Genomic DNA, 21375 nt, shown 5'->3' with positions numbered 1-21375 from the left:
GACTCCATAAAAAAGCAGCTTATGTTTCTTTGGGTTTCACCTTTCTTCCCAGAGGGTGCTGTCTGTTCAAACACTCCCACGCAGCCAGTGTTACAGAGAACTCCCCAGGACACTGTCCTCACCCTTGCTTTTTATTTTTGTTTTTGAGACAAGGTCTTGCTCTATCAACCAGACTGGAGGGCAGTGGCATCATCTCGGCTCACTGCAGTCTATATCTCTTGGTCTCAAGGGACCCTCCCACCTCAGCCTCCCAAGTAGCTGGAATCACAGGTGCATGCCACCACACCTGGCTAATTTTTTTTTCTTGTTGCCCAGGCTAGAGTGCAGTGGCATGATCTTTGCTCACTACAACCTCCACCTCCCAGGTTCAAGTGATTCTCCTGCCTCAGCCTCCCAAGTAGCTGAGATTACAGGTGTGCGCCATCACACCTACCTAATTTTTGTATTTTTGGTAGAGATGGGGTTTCGCCATGTTGGCTAGGCTTGTCTCAAACTCCTGACCTCAGGTGATCCACCTGCCTCAGCCTCCAAAAGTGCTGAGATTACAGGCTTGAGCCACCGTGTGTGGCCAATTTTTGTATTTTTTAGAGAGGTGGGTTTTCGCCATTTTGCCCAGGCTTGTCCCAAACCCCTGGGCTCAAGCAATCCTCCTACCTGTTTCCCAAATAGCTGAGACTACAGATGTGAGCCTCCGCACCTGGCCTGCTTTTGGACTGGTGTGCCAGTTCACGCATGCCTGTGATAGAAACTGCGTTCTGAACTGCAGGGATGCATTTACCTGTCAGCACCTGAAAACTTCTTCCGCAGTTGAGTCCAATTATCAGCTTCATGTGCCATCTGCCAATCCAGATGAAACTTGGCAAATACAAAGCTGTCCTTTTCCAGGTGATGCTCCCCACCTTCTTTTTCCTCCACCATGTCATTAACAACCGAAAAGCTCCTGCATGATCAGACCTGTGTATCTATCCATCATCAAATCCTACTCCTTTTTCGACACTGGGACCCTCCCGAGGCTGTCCCAGCCCCGCATTTGCTAGCATGCCCTGCAGACATAACCCTTGCTGGGCTCTGATGAGCCTTTAGGCCTCCACTCCAGGTGTCACTGTTTTGTCTCCCCTCTGCTCTCAGAGCCTCCTCTGCCAGGTGCCTCGGTCATGCTGGCCCTCTGTCTTAGAAGTGAATGTACTGAGCAGGTCTTAGGGATTTATGAAGGATGCTCCTGGGGCTGGAGGCAGTGGCTCACGCCTGTGATCCCAACACATTGGGAGGCCGAAACAGGAGGACCACTTGAGTTTAAGACCAGCCTGGGGAACATAGTGAGACTCTGTCCCTATACAAAATAAAAATAGGGGCCGGGTGTGGTGGCTCACGCCTGTAATCCCAGCACTTTGGGAGGCCAAGGCAGGTGGATCACAAGGTCAGGAGTTCGAGAACAGCCTGACCAACATGGTGAAACCCTATCTCTACTAAAAATACAAAAAAATAAAAAATTAGCTGGGCATAGTAGTGAGTGCCTATAGTCCCAGCTACTGGGAAGGCTGAGGCAGGAGAATCGCTTGAACCCGGGAGGTGGAGGTTGCAGTGAGCCGAGATCACACCACTGCACTCCAGCCTGGGTGACAGAAGCAGACTCTATCTCAGAAAAAAAAAGAAAAAGAAAAAGAAAAGTCAGGTGTGGTGGTGCACGCCTGTGGTCCAAGCTACTCGAGGCTGAAATGGGGGGATCGCTTGAGCCTAGGCAGTCAACGCTGCAGTGAGACGTGATCTCACCACAGCACTTCAGCCTGGGTGACAAAGCCAGACCCTGTTTCAAAATAATAATAATAATAATAATAATAATGCTCTTGGATTTCCAAGGGTACAGTTTTTCAGAGCCTTCCTAGCCCTAGGTCATCAAACTATTCTTGCTTCCTTCCAAATGGCTAAGGTTTCTGGAAGATTTTCCTAACAAGAAACACATGAACTTGTCCAAAGAGCTTCCAAGAGGAATAGCAGAAAGCATTGGCTTTAACACACACAGCTTCAGGCCCTGGCCCATGTTGTGTGACCTCAGGTTAGTTACTTGGCTAACCCTGTTTCTTCATGCGGAAAGTGTAGGAGACAATACCTACCTTCCCAGGCTGCCCTGGATTAGCACAATATGTGCACGTACAGCCTGGCAGAGCACTCACCCAGATCAGCAATAGCAATGTGTGCCCTCCACTCAGTCCCAGCCACATCCTGATTCTCCTGTTTTATGTTAAGTCCTTTCTTAACATGTACCTCCCAGCACTAGAGCATTAGCTCCTTAATTCAGGGGCACATTTTATCTTTGTATCCTCACTGCCTACTGCAGGCCTGCCAAAAGCATCTGTAGAATGAATAAATGAATACATAAATGCATTTTTTGTTATGGATTTAAATATTAATGTTTCATACTTGAATTTTAGATTCAAGAGTTGGAAAAAAACGGAGATCTAGCCAAAATGCTGGCAAACAGGAAATGGTTAATGAAGCAGTAGAGTATGTGTGTAGTAGTAGAAACATGTGTTTTTCATTCTCATTACTGTTTCAGGACTAGGCTAATAATGTAAGCCAAATGGAGTGTGGTTAAGGGTTTTGGGTCTGGAGTCCACACAGTCTGCCTTTCAGGTTCAGTTTCTGCAGTTTACTAAGTGTGACCTTCGGCCAGTTACTTAATCTCTCTAAGCCTTTTCTGTCATCTACAAAATGAAGATATTAATAGTACTACTTATAGCATATAAATGTTGAGACTTAAATAAATTGTGGTTCATACCTGTAATCCTGGCACTTTGGGAGGCTGAGGCGGTTGGATCACTTGAGCTCAGGAGTTTGAGACCAGCCTGGCCAACATAGCAAAACCCTATCTCTACAAAAAATACAAAAATTAGCTACGTGTGGTGGTGTACACCTATAGTGAGTCCCAGCTCCTTGGGAGGCTGACGTGAGAGGATTGCTTGACCCTGGGAGGTGGAGGTTGCAGTGAGCTGAGATTACATCACTGCACTCCAGCCTGGGCCACAGAGTAAGACTGTCTCAAAAAAACAACAAAAAAGAAACAACAAAAAAGTACAATAGTTGACGTAAAACACTTGGTACAAGGCTCAGGGAAAAGGAAGGATTCTCACTGAATGTCCATTATGTTTAGTAAAACATACTTTCACCTAAAGATTATACAAGTGCCCTCTGTCTTTGGCTGTGTTTTTGTTTTAGAAAAACCTTCTCAAGTTCAAGGACCTGGTCTCTCTCCATTTATCAAGCACTTACTTTAAATCAAACAGCCTGCTAGGTTTGGGAAACAGAAATAAAAGATGTGTCCTGCCCTTAAGGAGTTACAACTTATGGAGAAACAATGTCTACTTACACAATGGTATGGTTAGGGCCATGAATCATTGGTTCTCAAAGTCAAAAACATTGACACTTGACCGCTGGGGACGGGGGTGGGTAACAGAAGGCTGGTGTGAGCCTTGAAGGTGTGAAGCTTTGAACCAGAAGAGAAACGGAGAAAGGAGTTTACACAGAAGGGAGAACTCATGCAAAGCTACTGAGTGATTTTTCAGGACTGTCTGAGACAGGGTCTCGCTCTGCCACCCAGGCTGGAGTGCAAGGGCGCGCAATTTCAGTTCACTGCAACCTCCCCCTCCTGGGTTCAAGAAGCGAAACTCTGGCCGGGCACGGTGGCTCACCCCTCTAATCCCAGCACTTTGGGAGGCCAACGCGGACGGATCACGAGGTCAGGAGATAGAGACCATCCTGGCTAACACGGTGAAACCCCGTCTGTACTAAAAATACAAAAAATTAGCCAGGCGTGGTGGCGGCGCCTGTAGTCCCAGCTACTCGGGAGGCTGAGGCAGGAGAATGGCATGAACCCGGGAGGTGGAGCTTGCAGTGAGCCAAGATCGCGCCACTGCACTCCAGCCTGGGTGACAGAGCGAGACTCTATCTCAAAAAAAAAAAAAAAAAAGAGGTGAAACTCCAGCCGTGCGCGGTGGCTCACACCTGTAATCCCAGCACTTCGGGAGGCCGAGGCGGGCGGATCATGAGGTCAGGTGATCAAACACCATCCTGGCTAACACGGTGAAACCCCATCTCTACTAAAAATACAAAAAATTAGCCAGGTATCGTGACGGGCGCCTGTAGTACATATAACCACTTCCTTCCTGAATGGAAGTTTCAGTCTTTGTAGCAGGCGTCCCAATAATTCTGGCTCCCATCTGCCAACTCGATCCATTGTTTTTTTTTTTTTGAGACAGTGTCTTGCTCTGTAGCCCAGGCTGGAGTGCAGTGGGCGATCTCGGCTCACTACAAGCCCCGCCTCCTGGGTTCACGCCATTCTCCTGCCTCAGCCTCCCAAAGTAGCTGGGACTACAGGCGCCCGCCACCACGCCCGGCTAGTGTTTTTTTTTTTTGTATTTTTAGTAGAGACGGGGTTTCACCGTGTTAGCCAGGATGGTCTTGATCTCCTGACCTTGTGATCCGCCCATCTTGGCCTCCCAAAGTGCTGGGATTACAGGCTTGAGCCACCGTGCCCGGCCCAGGATCCATTCTTTTTTTTTTTTTTTTTTTTTTTTTTTTTTTTTTTTTTTGAGACGGAGTCTGGCTCTGTCGTCGGGGCTGGAGTGCAGTGGCCGGATCTCAGATCACTGCAAGCTCCGCCTCCCGGATTTACGCTATTCTCCTGCCTCAGCCTCCCGAGTAGCTGGGACTACAGGTGCCCGCCACCTCGCCCGGCTAGTTTTTTGTATTTTTTAGTAGAGACGGGGTTTCACCGTGTTAGCCAGGATGGTCTCGATCTCCTGACCTCGTGATCCGCCCGTCTCGGCCTCCCAAAGTGCTGGGATTACAGGCTTGAGCCACCGCGCCCCCAGGATCCATTCTTAAAGAGATCTACCAATCTGGGCAGTAAGAAGGCTGGGCCCCATAACCTCTAAAGTCCAAAATTAGCCAGGCCTGGTGGTGTGTGCATCTGTGGTCCTAAGCTACTCAGGAGGCTGAGGTAGGAGTTTTGCTTCTTGTTTATCTTTTTTTTTTTTTTTTGAGACGGAGGCTCGCTGTCGCCCAGGCGGAGTGCAGTGGCACCATCTCCACTCACTGCAAGCTCTGCCTCCTGGGTTCACACCATTCTCCTGCTTCAGCCTCCCTAGTAGCTGGGACTACAGGCGCGTGCCACCATGCGCAGTTATTTTGTATTTTTTTTTTTTTTTAGTAGAAACGGGGTTTCACTATATTGGTCAGGCTAGTCTTGAACTCCTGACCTCGTGATCCACCTGCCTCAGCCTCCCAAAGTGCTGGGATTACAGCCACCACAAGCGGCGCCATTGGCTAGAGTTCTATAGGCTTGATGGGAGTACATGATCTCTATGATCCAGCATCAAATCCAGGGGTATGTTTTGCAGATACTTTTTTAGTGACTGAATAAAATCTTAATTGTAAAGTTGGTTCTACTGTCACTCTTTGATTGTTCTTTGGGCAACAGATTAGAAGATACTATGAATTTTCCTAGGCAAGAGGGTCAGAAAGGGAAAGCAAAGTATTTTGGGGATGAAATGAGGTCTGTGAGGCAGGTCTGGCAGTCCCACAGAGGATTCTACTCCTCACCCCACCCTCAGCAGTCTAGGTGTTGTTTTATTCTTTATGAAACTGCAACACAGTCAACTTTTTTTTTTTTTTTTAAAGAGGGTGTTTGTCACCCAAGCTGGAGTGTAGCAGTGGGATCATGGCTCACTGTAGTCTCAATCTCAGCCTCCCGAGTAGCTGGGACTACAGGTGCATACCACCACACTACTCTAATTTTTTGAAAATCAGATGCAGTGGCTCATGCCTGTAATCCCAGCATTTTGGAAGGCCAAGGCAGGCAGATCACCTGAGATCAGGAGTTTGAGACCAGGCTGGCCAACACAGTGAAAACCTGTCTCTACTAAAAATAAAAAAAAAATAAAAATAAAAAAAAATTAGCTGGGCATGGTTGTGCACGCCTGTGATCCCAGCTACTTGGGAGGCTGAGTCAGGAAAATCGCTTGAACCCACAAGGCAGAGGTTGTGGTGAGCCATGATCATGCCACTGCACTCCAGCCTGGGCAATACAGCAAGACTCCATCTCCAAAAAAAAAAAAAGTGTCTCACTATATTGCCCAGGCTGGTCTCAAACGATCGATCCTCCTGCCTCAGCTTTCCAAAGTATGGAATACAGGTGTGAACCACCACACCCAGATGTATTTTTAAAATAATTCAACGTATTACACTAAATTTATCCAAGTGACATATTTGAGGCAAGCAAGACTGCTGACCTAACAGCCCATGCTACCAGCTACCTGAGACCCACGATCTACCATCAGACCACAGCCAGTTCCCACTGCAGTGAAATAACATGAGTCTTTATCAATTGAGCAGTTTCTAATGTGAGAGTCAACATATCTGAAACACGAAGTTGAACGGTGGAAATTCAGTAAGTACTTTATTTATGAGTAAGGCTGTACAGGATTCAACAGTGTCTAATTCGAGTCTCATATATGATAGCTAAAATTTTTAAACGAGCAATTCAGCTTACGGTGAAATATATTTTCATCCAATCTTTTATGCTATATCATATCTCAGGCTTTTTAAAAATTATTTTTGAGATTAAATTTTAAAGTTCCCCCAGTACCCTGGTTACCATATTATAAAGATAGTGAAATACAAAAATGTAATAAAGATAGTGAAATACAAAAATGTAACAAATACTAACACACTGTGATTAACAGCTGTTTATTAGCTTTTTAATAAAGCAAAACTTTATAGTGAAATAAACTAGAAATAGCTTTTTATTTTATATATTTATTTTTGAGATGGGGTCTTGCTCTGTTGCCCAGGCTGGAGTGCAGTGGCACGATCTTGGCTCACTGCAGCCTCTGCCTTCACCTCCTGGGTTCAAGGAATTCTCCCACCTCAGCCTCCCATGTAGCTGGGATTACAGGCATGTGCTGCCATGCCCGGCTAATTTTTGCATTTTTAGTAGAGACGGGGTTTCACTATGTTGGCCAGGCTGGTCTCGAACTCCTGACCTCAGGTAATCCACCCACCTTGGCCTCCCAAAGTGCTGGGATTACAGGCATGAGCCACCATGCCCGGCAAAATACCTTTTTAAAAGCTTTTAAAATGATATGCTTATAAAATGACAGACATGAGTGAAACATTCTCAATGACGATAATACACAAGTCACAAGTTTTCTGTGAGTGAAGCCGAGCAGTACAGAGTCAGGCTGACTGTTGAAAAGCCAGATTTACTTCTTGATATCACTGACCTCTTACTCTGAAATTGTGCCAGGGGAGCTTCTAAGTATCCCTGGTCTCAAGTTTAATAATGCGAAACTTCCACTTTATCATCTAAAGTTTTGGAGAGGAATCCCTTTGGCACTAATGATATCTACTCCAGCACCATCTCTCCTTTTTGGTGCCTCTTCATTCTTGAGTAGGGACTTATTGTATCATCCATCACAAAATCATACAGTACTTTTATCCAGGAATTGTAGTGGGGGAGGTTGTCATAGTATTCAGCTGCTATTTTCCTCACCTAGAAGGGAAAAAAATACAGCAAGATGAAAAATGAGTATTACTGGGTTCTTTCAAAGATGACTGATGAATGGTTGATACAAACACTGAGAAGGGAAACCATGAGACCTGCCTCCCTCCTCTCTCTTAAAAAATAAAAGCAGCAGCAGCAGCAGCAGAGGCAATTCTAAACAAAAAGCAGTCTACATTTCAGTAGCAGTTGAATACACTCGACCCTCTAGGACTCTCTTCCATCACGTTCCAAGGGACTAAATTCCTGGCTTATTTGTAAAATTAACAACGAATACATGCAATTAGATTAACTTGATATTATTAAAGAATGTACTGCATGGATGACACCGTAGAATATAAAGGCAACATCTGATCCCTGCCATCCAGGAACTTACAAATACTTATAAATAAATTGTGGCATGCTAATTAGATACAAATTAAGCAGTTGGCTGGGTGTGGTGGCTCACAACTGTAATCCCAGGACTTTGGGAAGCCAAGGCGGGTGAATCACCTGAGGTCAAGAGTTCAAGACCAGCCTGACCAATATGGTGAAACCCCCATCTCTACTAAAAATAACAAAAAAATTAGCCAGACATGGTGGCATGCGCCTGCAGTCCCAGCAACTCAGGAGGCTGAGACAGGAGAATTGCATGAACCCGGGAGGTCGAGGCTGCAGTGAGCTGAGATTATGCCACTGCACTCCAGCCTGGGTGACAGACTCCACCTCAAAAAAAAAAAAAAAAAAAAAGGCAAGCTTTATCAAGTATGCAATTCTGCCATCTCAAGTTAAAAATGTCTCTACATCTCAAGTTAAATAACTATCTGGATGGGCACAGTGGCTCGTACGTATAATCCCAGCATTTTGGAAGGCAGGAGAATCACTTGAGCCCAGGAATTTGAGACCAGCCTGGGCAACACAGGGAAACCCCATCTCTCTCTTTTTTTTGAGATGGAGTTTCGCTCTGTCACCCAGGCTGGAGCGCAGTGGCACGATCTTGGCTCACTGCAACCTCTGCTGCCTGGGTTCAAGCGATTCTCCCGCCTCAGCCTCCCAATTATATATAGGCGCCCGCCACCATGCCCAACTGATTTTTTTGTATTTTTAGGAGAGACGGGGTTTCACTATGTTGACCAGGTTGGTCTCGAACTCCTGACCTCAGATGATCCACTCACCAAGGCCTCCCAAAGTGCTGGGATTACAGGTGTGAGCCACTGCACCCATCCAGGAAACCCCATCTCTACAAAAACATTTAAAAATTTAAATAAACCATTTGGAGGATTAAAAGAAATTATTTTAAAAATTAGCCTGTCATAGCATGTGCCTGTAGTCCTAGCTACTTGGGAGGCTGAGGCAGGAGGATCACTTGAATCCAGGAGTTTGAGACCAGCCTGAGCAACATAGCAAGACTCTGCCTCTACAAAAAATAAAAAAATTAGCCAGGTACAGTGGCACGTGCCTATAGTCCTGCCTACTCAGGAGGCTGAGGTGGGAGGATCGCTTGAACCCAGGAGTTGAGGCTGCAGTGAGCTATCGCACCACTGCACTCTAGCCTAGGTGACAGGGCAAGACCCTGTCTCTAAAAAAAAAAAATTAAAAATAAATCCTAAGTGTAACCACTAAGCTTAAGGACCCAAGAGTGAACCCTTTGTAAAATTAGGCTGGAAGATGCAGTATTTATATTCTTGCTTTTTTTTTTTTTTTTTTTAATGAGCAGCTTGGACTGACAAAATACTAGCCTGGCCAACATGATGAAACCCCATCTCTACTAAAAATACAAAAATCAGCTGGGCACGGTGGCATGCGCCTGTAATCCCAACTACCTGGGAGACTGAGGCATGAGAATCACTTGAACCTGGGAGGTGGAGGTTACAGTAAGCCGAGACCGTGCCACTGCACTCCAGCCTGGGTGACTGAGTGAGACACAGTCTCAAAAAACAAACAAAAAAACGAAATTAGAATATGTATCAAATCCTTTACTTACCAGTGGAAGGCTTTTTCCAGGAATGTTGGGGAAGTCATGATGTTCATTATGATAACCTACATTGAAGGTAAATAAATTCAGAGGCCCATAATATGAGTAAGTTTCGTGACCCTTTAAGAACATGTAATGCTCAGCTATAAAATGTCCAGAAATCGGGTGCAAACCCAGGCCAAGTAAAGATGCTGCCAACATGTAGACTAAGGATTTAATTCCCAAAAAGTAATAAATTAAAATGTCAAATGTGACCTGGGCCACGATATTGATAACTTCCAAATAAGTAATTGGTTTGGGGTTGATGAATAGAGGTCGAAAGGCATAGAAGAGAGGCTGAAGAATAACCCATATAAACTTTCTGAAAGTGGTACAGAAGAACCAGCCCTCAAAATCGGTAGGAATATCTACATCGACGCCATCAGCTCCAAGGTACCGGTGATGATCCATGTGATATCTCTTAAAGGAAATTGAATATGGAATCCCAATAGGAAGATTAGCAAACATTCCAAACCAGCGATTCCACATTGCTTTGCAGTTGCCAAAGGCAGCATTGTGGGAAATCTCATGAATAGCCAGAGTCATTGAGTGGTTAATGCAACTGCCAAACACATAGGCCCCAAATATGACCCATTTCCAGTCCAAGTCTTTTACTATGTAAAATGCAGCCAACTGGGTGAGAAACATCATAATTATAATCCATATCAAATTGGGATCAGGTTTCATCAAGGACTTTATCTCTGGATACTTTGCTGTAAAGAAAAAACAAAAAAACAGGAACTAAGAAAAGTATATAATAGTTCAGCAATTATAATTAAATTAACACCCATTAAACTAACACATTAAATTTGTTCTGCAAATAATATTCCCTTTACTAGATACTTTAGTTAATACTAATAACACAGGGAAGGATTCTTCTACTAGTAAAGTTACGAAATATGTCACAAACATTTGCAAATTTATGCAGGAAAAATTAGCCTCAAACTTTTAGAAGTTCCACATTTTTTGTATTAAAATGTGTGTTATTTCTGTGTTTAGACAGAGGTACAGCATTCTTACCTTATATAAAACAATTAAATTAACACATGTGACAAAGGATAGAATATAATATGCATTTTGTAGTTACCCTAAAATCATGAAACTCGTATTCACGGTTCTCTCAGACAAATCAACATGGTCCAAGTAATTCTGTACTGAATTTTCCAAAGTTGTAATAGTATATAAAAACCAATACTACAGGCTGCCAATATAATCAGGGAAAGAACAGTCCTTTCAACAAATGGTGCCACAACAACTTGTTAGCAACAGGCAAAAGAATGGATTCGGACCCCTACCTCACACCACACACAAAAATGAACTCAAAACAGATCACAGACCCAAATTTATAAGAAAACTATAAAACTCTGATAAGAAAACAGAAATAAATCTTCATGGCTTTTGTGGTTCCTTAGATACTATAACAAGTACAAGTGACAAAAGAAAACAGAGAAATTGGACTGCATCAAAAACTCTTCTGTTGCAAATGATACTGTCAAGAAAGTGAAAAGATATCCACAGAAGCGGGGTTATGTTTGCAAATCATGTATCTCATAAGGGACCTATATCCAGAATATATGAAGAACTCTTACAACTAATAATCCAATTAAAAAATGGGCGAAGGATCTCAAAAGACATTTCTCCAAAAGATATGAAAACAGTCAAGAAACACATGAAAGATGCTCAACATCGTTAGTCATTAGGAAAGTGCAAACTGAAACCACAGATACCACTTCACACTCACTAGGATGACTATAATAAAAAAAAAAGTAGGTAAAAACAAGGATGTGGAGAAATTAGAACCCTCATACTTTGCTGGTGGGAATGTAAAATGGTGCAGCTGCTTTGGAAAACTGTAGAGCAGTTCCTCAAAATGTTGAACACCTGGTATATCCATACAAAGGAATATTATTCAGCCACAAAAAGGAATGACACACTGACACGTGCTACAACATGAATGAACCTTAAAATATTTATATTTAGAAACAGGGTCTACCTCTGTCACTCAGGCTGAAGTACAGTGGTGCCATCATAGCTCACTACAGCCTCAAACTCCTGGACTCAAGTGATCCTCCTGCCTTAGTCACCATAGTAGCTGGGACTACAGGAGCATGTCACTGTGCCCAGCTAAAATCTTATGCTAATGGCTGGGTGCAGTGGCTCACACCTATAATGCCAGCACTCTGAGAGGCCAAGGCAGGAGGATCGGTTGAGCCCAGGAATTCAAGATCAGCCTGGGCAACATAACAGGACCCTGTCTCTACAAAAAAAAAAAAAAAAAATTAAAAATTAAAAAATTTTATATTATGCTAAGTGAAAGCCAATCATAAAAGATCATATATTTTATGATTTCATGTATATGAAATGTCCAGAATCAGCAAATCTATAGACCACAAAGTAAATTAGTGGTTATCTAGGTAGAAGTAGGGGATAAGAGGGACTGCTAATGAGTATAGGGTTTCTTTTGTGATGATGAAATGTTCTTTTTGTTTTTTTTTTTTTTTTTTTGAGACGGAGTCTTGCTCTGTCGCCCAAGCTGGAGTGCAGTGGCCGGATCTCAGCTCACTGCAAGCTCCGCCTCCCGGGTTCACGCCATTCTCCTGCCTCAGCCTCCCGAGTAGCTGGGACTACAGGCGCCCGCCACCTCGCCCAGCTAGTTTTTTGCATTTTCTAGTAGAGACGGGGTTTCACCATGTTAGCCAGGATGGTCTTGATCTCCTGACCTCGTGATCTGCCTGTCTCGGCCTCCCAAAGTGCTGGGATTACAGGCTTGAGCCACCGCGCCCGGCGATGATGAAATGTTCTAAAGTTACATGGTGGTGACAGCTGCATAACTCTGTGAATATACTAAAAAAATACTGAACTGTACACTTTAAATGAATAAATCATGATAGTTGAATTATAATCTCAACAAAGCTATTGGCCAGCTGCTGTGGCTCACACCATTAATCCCAGCACTTTGGGAGGCTGAGGCATGAAGACTGCCTGAGGCCTGGTGTTCGAGACCAGCGTGGGCAACAGAGACTATTTCTACCAAAAATAAAAAAACATTAGCTGAGGTGAGGTGGCACAAGCCTGTAGTCCCAGCTACTTGGGCGCTGAAGTGGGAGCATCACTTGAGCCCAAGAATTTAGGCTGTACTCCAGCCTGGGCAACACAGTGAGACTCTGTCTCAAAAAATAAAACATTAAAAAACTGTATCACTGAGAAAGTACAGCAGTGAAGGAAGCATTTCTTGTGATTTATTCTTTTTTTTCAGACGGAGTCTCACTCTGTTGCGCAGGCTGGAGTGCAATGGTGTAATCTCAGCTCACTGCAACCTCTGCCTCCTGGGTTCAAGCAATTCTCCTGCCTCAGCCTTCCCAGTAGCTGGGATTATAGGCGCCCGCCACCACGCCCAGCTAATTTTTGTATTTTTAGTAGAGACGGGGTTTCACCATGTTGGCCAGGCTGGTTTTGAACTCCTTACCTCAGGTGACCTGCCCACCTCAGCCACCCAAGGACTGGGATTACAGCCATGAGCCACCCAGTCCAGCTCATCCTCACTAATTTCAAAGAGATACCTTATAAATGAACTTTTAATGTGAACTCTAAATGTAAACTTAAAGTGTACAAATGTTGGTTGTTCTATCAGGCCCCTTCCCTCCCCTGCCAAAAAACAACACTTTCAGAAAGATCTCTTATCATTTGTGTATAATTTAAACAAATCTAAAGATTCTTCTCTTTCTACAGGTTATTCCATCTCCCACCCTGAAAGAGAACACTGGTATTTACACCTGCATGGAAAACGTACTTTCATTGAGAAATACGTAGTCCTTTTACTTTCCAAGTGAAATGGTTCAGTGATAAGTTTGTGGAGGAAAAAAGGCTCAGTGTGAGGTATTAATCAGCACCTTCTTACTTCCTTCATTTCTTTTTTTTTTTTTTTTTGAGACAGTCTCACTCTTTTGCCCAGGCTGGAATGCAGTGAGGCAATCACGGCTCACTGCAGCCTCTACTTCCCCAGCTCAAGTGATCCTCCCACCTCAGCCTTTTGAGTAGCTGGGACCACAGGCACATGCCACCATGCCCCACTAATTAAATTTTTTTTTTTTTTTTAGAGAGAGGGAAAGGTTTCACCATGTTGCCCAGGTTGGTCTCAAACTCCTGAGTTCAAGTGTTCCTCTCGCCTCAGCCTTCTGAGTAGCACGACACAGGCATCACGCCTAGCTAATTTTTTAATTTTTCATGGAGATGGGGCTGTTCTGAACTGGCCTCAAGAGATCATCTTGCCTCAGCTTCTCAAAGCGCTGGGATTACAGGCAAAAGCCACCACACCTGTCTTGATTTTCAGAATATTAAATAGCTCAGCTTCAGTATTCCAGAGTTGGTTTTTACACAGGTAGGCACCAGATTATTCCTATGTAACATGTAGATAAGGCATTGATAAAATGTATCATATGTGGCCTGGCAGAGTGGCTCATGCCTGTAATCCCAGCACTTTGGGAGGCCATGGCAGGCAGATCATCACAGGTCAGGAGTTCCGAGACCAGCCTGGCCAATGTGGCAAAACCGTGTCTCTACTAAAAATAAAAATAGAAAAACTTAGCCAGGTGTGGTGGCGGGCATCTGTAATTCCAGCTACTCGTGAGGCTGGGGCAGGCAGAACTGCTTCAACCCGGGAGGCAGAGTTTGCAGTGAGCTGAGATTGGGTCACTGCACTCCAGCCTGGGTGACAAAATGAGACTCCGTCTCAAAAAAAAAAAAAAAAAAAGTATCATGCTATCTCATATCAAGTATGTGTAAGTGATTTGCCAAACAAATTACTACTAGCAGGCTGAGGTATGCCCATCACTTGAGCCCAGGCTGCCGTGATCATCATGCCTGTGAACAGCCACTGCACTCCAGCTTAAGCAACAAAGCAAGACCCTGTCTCTAATGGAGTGTAGGGGAGGAGGAAGGGAATTCAAGAACCGAAATTTACCGGGTGCAGGGGCTTACGCCTTTAAAATCTCAGCACTTTGGGAGGCCAAAGCGGACGGACTGCTTGAGCCCAGGAGTTCAAGACCAGCCTGGGCAACACGGAGAAACCCATCTCTACAAAAAAACAGAAAAATCAATCGGGCATAGTGGTATGTGCTTGTGGTCCCAGCTACTCGCTTTTTCTTTTCACTGGGCAAATGAATGTTGAGAAGAAAATCTAATGAAATACTGTATATAAGGAATAATGTCTCATGTTCAACTCACCGTTTCCTCGATTTAAAAAAATTTTGCGCGTGCGTGTAAATGGGGGTCTCACTGTGTTACTCAGGATGGTCTCAACTCCTGGGCTGAAGCGATCCTCCCGCCTCGGCCTCCCAAAGTGCTGGGATTACAGGCCTGAGCTACCGTGACCATGGTCTCAACTCCTGGGCTGAAGCAACCCTCCCACCTCGGCCTCCCAAAGTACTGGGATTACAGGCCTGAGCTACCGTTTCCTCAATTTTTGAAGAAACAGTATAGGTTAAAAAGCTCGTGATCGGCCGGGCACGGTGGCTCACGCCTATAATCCCAGTACGTTGGGAGGCTGAGGTGGGCGGATCACAAGGTTAGGAGCTCGAGACCATCCTGGCTAAAACGGTGAAACCCTGTCTCTACTAAAAATACAAAAAATTAGCCGGGCGTGGCTGTGTGCGCCTGTAGTCCCAGTTACTCGGGAGGCTGAGGCAGGAGGATGGCGTGAACCCGGGAGGCTGAGATTGCAGTGAGCCGAGATCGCGCCACTGCACTCCAGCCTGGGTGACACAGCGAGACTCTGTATCAAAAAAAAAAAAAAAAAAAAAAAAAAAAAAAGAGAAAGCTCATGCTCTGGCCGAGCACAGTGGTTCACGCCTGTAATCCCAGCACTTTGGGAGGCCAGATCGATCACCTGAGGTCAGGAGTTCGAGACAAGACTGGTCAACACGGTGAAACCCTGTCGCTACTAAAAAAAAAAAAAAAAAGTTAGCCAGCCGTGGTGGTGGGCGCCTGTAATCCCAGCTACTCAGGAGGCTGAGGCAGGAGAATCTCTTGAACCCAGGAGGCAGATGTTGCAGCGAGGAGAGATCGCGCCACTGCACTCCAGCCTGAGCAACAGAGTGAGACTTGTCTCAAAGAAATAAACAAAAACCAAACACATGCTCTGGAAGAGGCAACTGAATGCGCATTAGAATCTCTTTAGCATTCAGTCAGGCGTTCTTTTTTTTTTTTTTTTTTTTTTTTTGAGACGGAGTCTCGCTGTGTCTCCCAGGCTGGAGTGCAGTGGCGTGATCTCGGCTCACTGCAAGCTCCGCCTCCCGGGTTCACGCCATTCTCCCGCCTCAGCCTCCCAAGTAGCTGGGACTACAGGCGCCCGCCACCACGCCCGGCTAGTTTTTTTTTGTATTTTTAGTAGAGACGGGGTTTCACCATGTTAGCCAGGATAGTCTCGATCTCCTGACCTCGTGATCCACCCGCCTCGGCCTCCCAAAGTGCTGGGATTACAGGCTTGAGCCACCGCGCCCGGCCCAGTCAGGCGTTCTTATTTCATTTTTTAAAACAGCGATAATACCAACCTAGTAGAATTACCAGGAGGATGAAATTGGGTAATGTTTGTAAAGCATTCCACACAATCCCTGGTATATTAGGAGTAACCTGGGAGAGATGAGCATTCTCTATATAACACAGAAGGCCCGAATCCTCTGGAGAGTGAAGTGCTCTCAATAAGCTGTCAGGGGACCAGCGGGCCACGCCACGTATTTTCCCTATTTGGCAAGTCTTCCATTTTCAGTCTTTTCATCCACAAAACCGAGATGGATGAAATATGTCTACGAATCCGCCGTTCTTACGTCCCAGGCTTGCCGTGAGGATCAATAGGACAAGCGGCGTAAACTGACCAGGGCCCATCCAGTCCGAGAAGCCCCAGGGGGCATAGGGAGGGTCGCCGGCCCCCTCCCCGGGCCCGAGGCCGGGACTGCGGCCGCCCCCGCCAGTACTGCCCGCTAGCGCCCGACACCATGAGCCAGGCTCACGGGTAGGCCCCGGGATGCCCAGGACCACACCCTGCCCCGCACTCTGGCAGCCCCGGCGCCGGCACACGCTCACCTCGGCCCGCTCCGGAGGAGGGGGAGGAGGGAGAGGAAAGGGCGCCCATCTGAGGGCACAGGAATCTTCCAGCGCGAGGATCTAACCCAAGGCTGGCGCAGCCGGGGTCACCCTTCGCCCCAACCGGCCGGCGTGGGCCTGACGGGGACTCCCGCGCTCGGGGACGCGCCTGCGCCTCTTCGCGGAAGGGTCGGAGCTGCGCGGCCCCGAGGACCCGTCCCTCCCCCGTGCCTCGCCCAGCCTCTCCCGCGCTGACCCGCGGGCTGGCGGCCCCAGCGGCGGCGGGACGCGGCGGGGAGCGGGCTGCTAACGGGCCTCCGGCGCCCACGGCCACGCAGGGCCCGCGAGGGGAGAGCGCGCCCCGGCGCCGGGAGGCCGCGCACGCACATAACGGGGCGCCCGCTGGCCCTCACCCAGGATCTCCCGGCGCCGGTCGGCGTGGGGCTGGTCGGTGTAGACCCACTCGAAGTCTTCCCGCGACACGCGGCTCCCCATGGCGGCGGAGGTGGCTCACAGGCTCGCTGTCGTCTCTCGCTCCTGGCCGTCTCCTCAGAGGTGGCTGCGGCGGCTTTCCGTCTCGTGTGGTGTCGGCCGACTGCGGCGGAGCGCGGAGGAGACGGAGGCGTGGGCGGAGTCCCGAAGCCCCGCCCCTCGCGGCCCGCCCGCCTCGCTGGGTGGAGGGCGCGTGGCGCTCCCGGGTGTCAGTGCGGTGCTGGCTCTCAGCAATTCTGGGAGGCTGGGTTCTGAGTTTTGGTGACTTGGCCACCAGCCAGGATGCCGCGTTCTTGCGAGTGCCCGCCCCTGAGGCCTGCTGCCCCGGAGCCCGGAGAAGATGCAAAAGGAAGGAAAGGTCTCAAGTGAGATAAACCTGCCGCCTTAGCGCCTCCGCGAGCGGAGCACCGGGCACAGCTGCGATCACACCGAGTCTGGAGGTGCCGGAGCCCTTCTTAAATGGCAGCTGGCCTAAGTTTTGTTTAATTTTTAAAAGCAAATTAGCCATTGGGTCATATTTCGCTGCCTTCTAGAAATAATGCCTCAGGGAAAAAATGCAGAGTGCGTGACAATTAAAAGCTAATCAAGTAAAACACGATTGTTAAGAGGGGGAGATGATATGGGATTTGTTGTTGTGCTTGAATTATTGTAGAGTGACCATGTTTGTGAAGAGATGATTGCTCAACCTTTCATCTATCTGTCGCAGAAGTAATCAACCACAACCTCTTCCTGAAAGAAATGTTTTGAAACCAAACTAATTTTGTTTCAACATTAGCTACCACGTCTACATCAAAGAGCAACTTAAGGATTACAAAAAGAAGATAACCAAAGCGGGTGTGCCTCCTAATCAACATGCTGTTCACGCACACACGGCACACACACACACACACACACACACAAAAATCTGATCAAGCCCCTAGATCTGACTGCTAATTTATTGAAAATAGAAAGGACATTTGGCCGGGTGCGTTGGCTCACGCCTGTAATCCCAGCACTCTGAGAGGCCGAGGCGGGTCCATCACCTGAGGTCGGGAGTTCGAGAGCAGCCTGAGCAGTAGGGTGAAACCCCGTCTCTAATAAAAATATAAAAATTAGCTGGGCATGGTGGCAGGCGCCTGTAATCCCAGCTACTCAGGAGGCTGAGGCAGGAGAATCGCTGGAACTGGGAGGCAGAGGTTGCAGTGAGCTGAGATGGAGCCACTGCACTCCAGCCTGGGCAACAGACTGAGACTCCTTCTCAAGAATAAAAAGAAAATAAAATAGAAAGGACAGAGAAATGTGTTAAACTGGGCCACGGGGATGAAACTAGCAAGATCCAACTCTGGGAGGCTCTATATAGGACAATGTCTGGGTTCTGTAATAAATAAAATTCAAGGAAAAAAAAAGAGAAGAGAAACCTATAGATTAAAAGGAGTTTAAAAGACATACAAACCCATTGCATGTGTTGACCTTATTTAGATTCGGATTGAAATAGTTTTAAAACATTGACATGAAATAATTGAACTCAAATATCAATTGGATATGTGATGACGTTAAGGAATTATCAGTTTCTTAAGTGTGATAATAATATTATGTTTATAGTGGGTTTTATTTTTTCGAGATAGAGTCTTGCTCTGTTGCCCAGGCTGGAGTGCAGTGGTGGCCTCATGTCTCACTTCAGCCTTGACCTGAGCTTAAGCCATCCTCCCACCTCAGCCTCCCGAGGAGCTGGGATCACAGGCGTGCACCACCATCCCTGGAATTTTTTGGCAGAGTCGGGGTCTCACCTTGTTGCCCAGGTTGGTCTCAAACTCTTGGGCTCAAGTGATCTCAAAGTATTGGGATCACAGGCATGAGCTACCACATCCGACCCCAGGAGCATTATTAGCAAATCCCTAAGACCTGCTCAGTACATTCACTTCTAAGACAGAGGGCCAGCACGGCTGAGGCGTCTAGCAGAGAAGGCTCTGAGAGCAGAGGGAAGACAAAACAATGACACCTGGAGTGGAGGCCTGAAGGCTCATCAGAGCCCAGCAAGGGTTATGTCTGCAGGGCATGCTAGCAAATGCGGGGCTGGGACAGCCTCGGGAGGGTCCCAGTGTCGAAAAAGGAGTAGGATTTGATGATGGATAGATACACAGGTCTGATCATGCAGGAGCTTTTCAGTTGTTAACAACATGGTGGAGGAAAAAGAAGGTGGGGAGCGTCACCTGGAAAAGGACAGCTTTGTATTTGCCAAGTTGCATCTGGATTGGCAGATGGCACATGAAGCTGATAATTGGACTCAACTGAGGAGGAAGTTTTCAGGTGCTGACAAGTAAATGCATCCTTGCAGTTCAGAACGCAGTTTCTATCACAGGCATGTGTGAACTGGCACACCAGTCCAAAAGCAGGCCAGGTGCTCGTGTCTGTATTCTGAGCACTTTGGGAGGCCGAGGTAGGGGGATCACTTGAGGGCAGGGGTTTGGGACAAACCTGGGCAAAATGGCGAAAACCCACCTCTGTACAAAAATACAAAAATTAGGCCAGGTACGGTGGCTCACGCCTATAATCCCAGCACTTTGGGAGGCCAAGGTGGGCGGATCACAGGGTCATGAGATCCAGACTATCCTGGCTAACACGGTGAAACCCTGTCTCTACTAAAAATACAAATAATTAGCCAGGCGTGGTGGCAGATGCCTGTAGTCCCAGCTACTTGGGGGGCTGAGACAGGAGAATGGCGTGAACCCAGGAGACAGAGCTTGCAGTGAGCCAAGATTGCGCCACTGAATTCCAGCCTGAGCGACAGAGCCAAACTCCCTCTCAAAAAAAAAAAATTAACTGGGCGTCGTGGCCCATGCTTGTGGTCCCACCTATTGGTGAGGCTGAGGTGGGAAGATTGCTTGAGCCCAGGAGGTCGAAGCTTCAGGGAGCTGAGAAATGAGCTGAGACTGTGGCACTGCACTCTAGCCTGTGTGACAGAGTGAGGCTTTGTCTCAAAAACATTAAAAAATAAATAAATAAAAGGAAAAAGAAAGAAAAATGCAGAGTTTGAAAAAAAAAATGTGGATTTGGACATACCTTTTTTTTTCTTTTGAGACAGAGTTGCGCTCTGTTGCCCAGGCTGGAGTGCAGTGTCGCGATCTTGGCTTACTGCAACCTCTGCCTCCTGGGTTCAAGCGATTCTCCTACCTCACCCTCCCGAGTAGCGGGATTACAGTCGTGTGCCACCACATCCAGTTACTTTTTGTTTTTTTAGTAGAGACAGGATTTCACCATGTTGGCCAGGTTGGTCTTGAACTCCTGACCTCAAGTGATCTGCCCACCTTGGCCTCCCAAAGTGCTGGATTACACGCATGAGCACCACACCTGGCTTGGACATTCTTTTTTTTAAAAAAAGTTACAATTCATTTAATAGCAACTGGTAATCATGAAATTTTCTTATTTTGTTTATACCTTCTTTAAACAGGAGTCTGCAAATTAGCACTGATCTTTTGCAAAACTCATTACATGTACTGCCATTTTTCTTTTTTTTTTTTTTTTTGAGACCGAGTCTCGCTCTGCTGCCCAGGCTGGAGTGCAGTGGCCGGATCTCAGCTCACTGCAAGCTCCGCCTTCCGGGTTTACGCCATTCTCCTGCCTCAGCCTCCCGAGTAGCCGGGACTACAGGCGCCCGCCACCACGCCCGGCTAGTTTTTTGTATTTTTTTTTTAGTATAGACGGGGTTTCACCATGTTAGCCAGGATGGTCTCGATCTCCTGACCTCGTGATCCGCCCGTCTCAGCCTCCCAAAGTGCTGGGATTACAGGCATGAGCCACCGCACCTGACCCAGAACTCTTTTAACCATCTTTACAGCAAACTGCAGATTTAAATGGTAGTTCCTTAAAAGCCCAAACTTTGAGGTCCAAAATCTTTGGGAATACCAGTATATTCAGGCATCATTCCCTTTTCCAAGCCTGCCCTTGCAATCATATTCATCTCTGAGGCATGCCCAAATTAGGGAATCCACTAGTTTCATGATTTTATCCTTTGCTAATTAAGCTGAGATTTGTCCTCTTGACAAATCTGTGAAAGCCAATGAATAGTCAACAACTTTCGGGAGTTTTGTCAGGGTAGAAAAAATGATGAATTATCCCCATTCCCATCTCGACCTGTGGTCAGTGGTTTTCATACCTTTCTTTTTCCCTCCCTTCTTCCCTCTCTATTTTCCTCCCTCCTTCTTTCTTCCTTTTCCTTCCTTCCTTCCTTCCTCCCTTCCTCCCTCCCGCCTGCCTTTCTCTCTTTCTTCTTTCTTTT

The 21375-nt window shown here is 46.6% G+C and overlaps 1 protein-coding gene across 2 annotated transcripts; it reads right to left on the bottom strand.

Annotated features, from left to right (window-relative positions):
* Window positions 1–6427: 6427 nt before the first annotated feature.
* Window positions 6428–17234, bottom strand: LOC105478262 (delta 4-desaturase, sphingolipid 1). Of its 2 annotated transcripts, none has more exons than XM_011735397.2 (3): window positions 17042–17234; window positions 9522–10264; window positions 6428–7549 (listed from the first exon to the last, which is right to left on the bottom strand). In XM_011735397.2, exons 1-3 carry the CDS (start codon window positions 17121–17123, stop codon window positions 7403–7405), a joined length of 972 nt encoding a protein of 323 aa, XP_011733699.1. In that variant the 5' UTR covers window positions 17124–17234; the 3' UTR covers window positions 6428–7402. The 2 variants fall into 2 exon arrangements, with proteins under 2 accessions (XP_011733699.1, XP_070937244.1); XM_071081143.1 differs by lacking the exon at window positions 17042–17234 and adding an exon at window positions 16629–16782.
* Window positions 17235–21375: the final 4141 nt, after the last annotated feature.

The sequence above is a fragment of the Macaca nemestrina genome, chromosome 1, assembly GCF_043159975.1.
Source record: "Macaca nemestrina isolate mMacNem1 chromosome 1, mMacNem.hap1, whole genome shotgun sequence".
In the NCBI taxonomy this organism is placed as follows: Eukaryota; Metazoa; Chordata; class Mammalia; order Primates; family Cercopithecidae; genus Macaca; species Macaca nemestrina.
The sequence above is the reverse complement of the archived record's forward strand: the minus strand, read 5'-3'. Positions and strand labels throughout refer to the sequence as shown.

Bases quoted from the DNA above. Each gene is read 5' to 3' on its own strand.
- LOC105478262 (XM_011735397.2), bottom strand. From the start codon at position 17,123: ATGGGGAGCCGCGTGTCGCGGGAAGACTTCGAGTGGGTCTACACCGAC. The intron at 10,265-17,041 runs GTGAGGGCCAGC...TTTTCTTTACAG, and splicing joins CCGGCGCCGGGAGATCCTGG to CAAAGTATCCAGAGATAAAG. The intron at 7,550-9,521 runs GTAAGTAAAGGA...TTTCCCTTCTAG, and splicing joins CTGGAAAAAGCCTTCCACTG to GTGAGGAAAATAGCAGCTGA.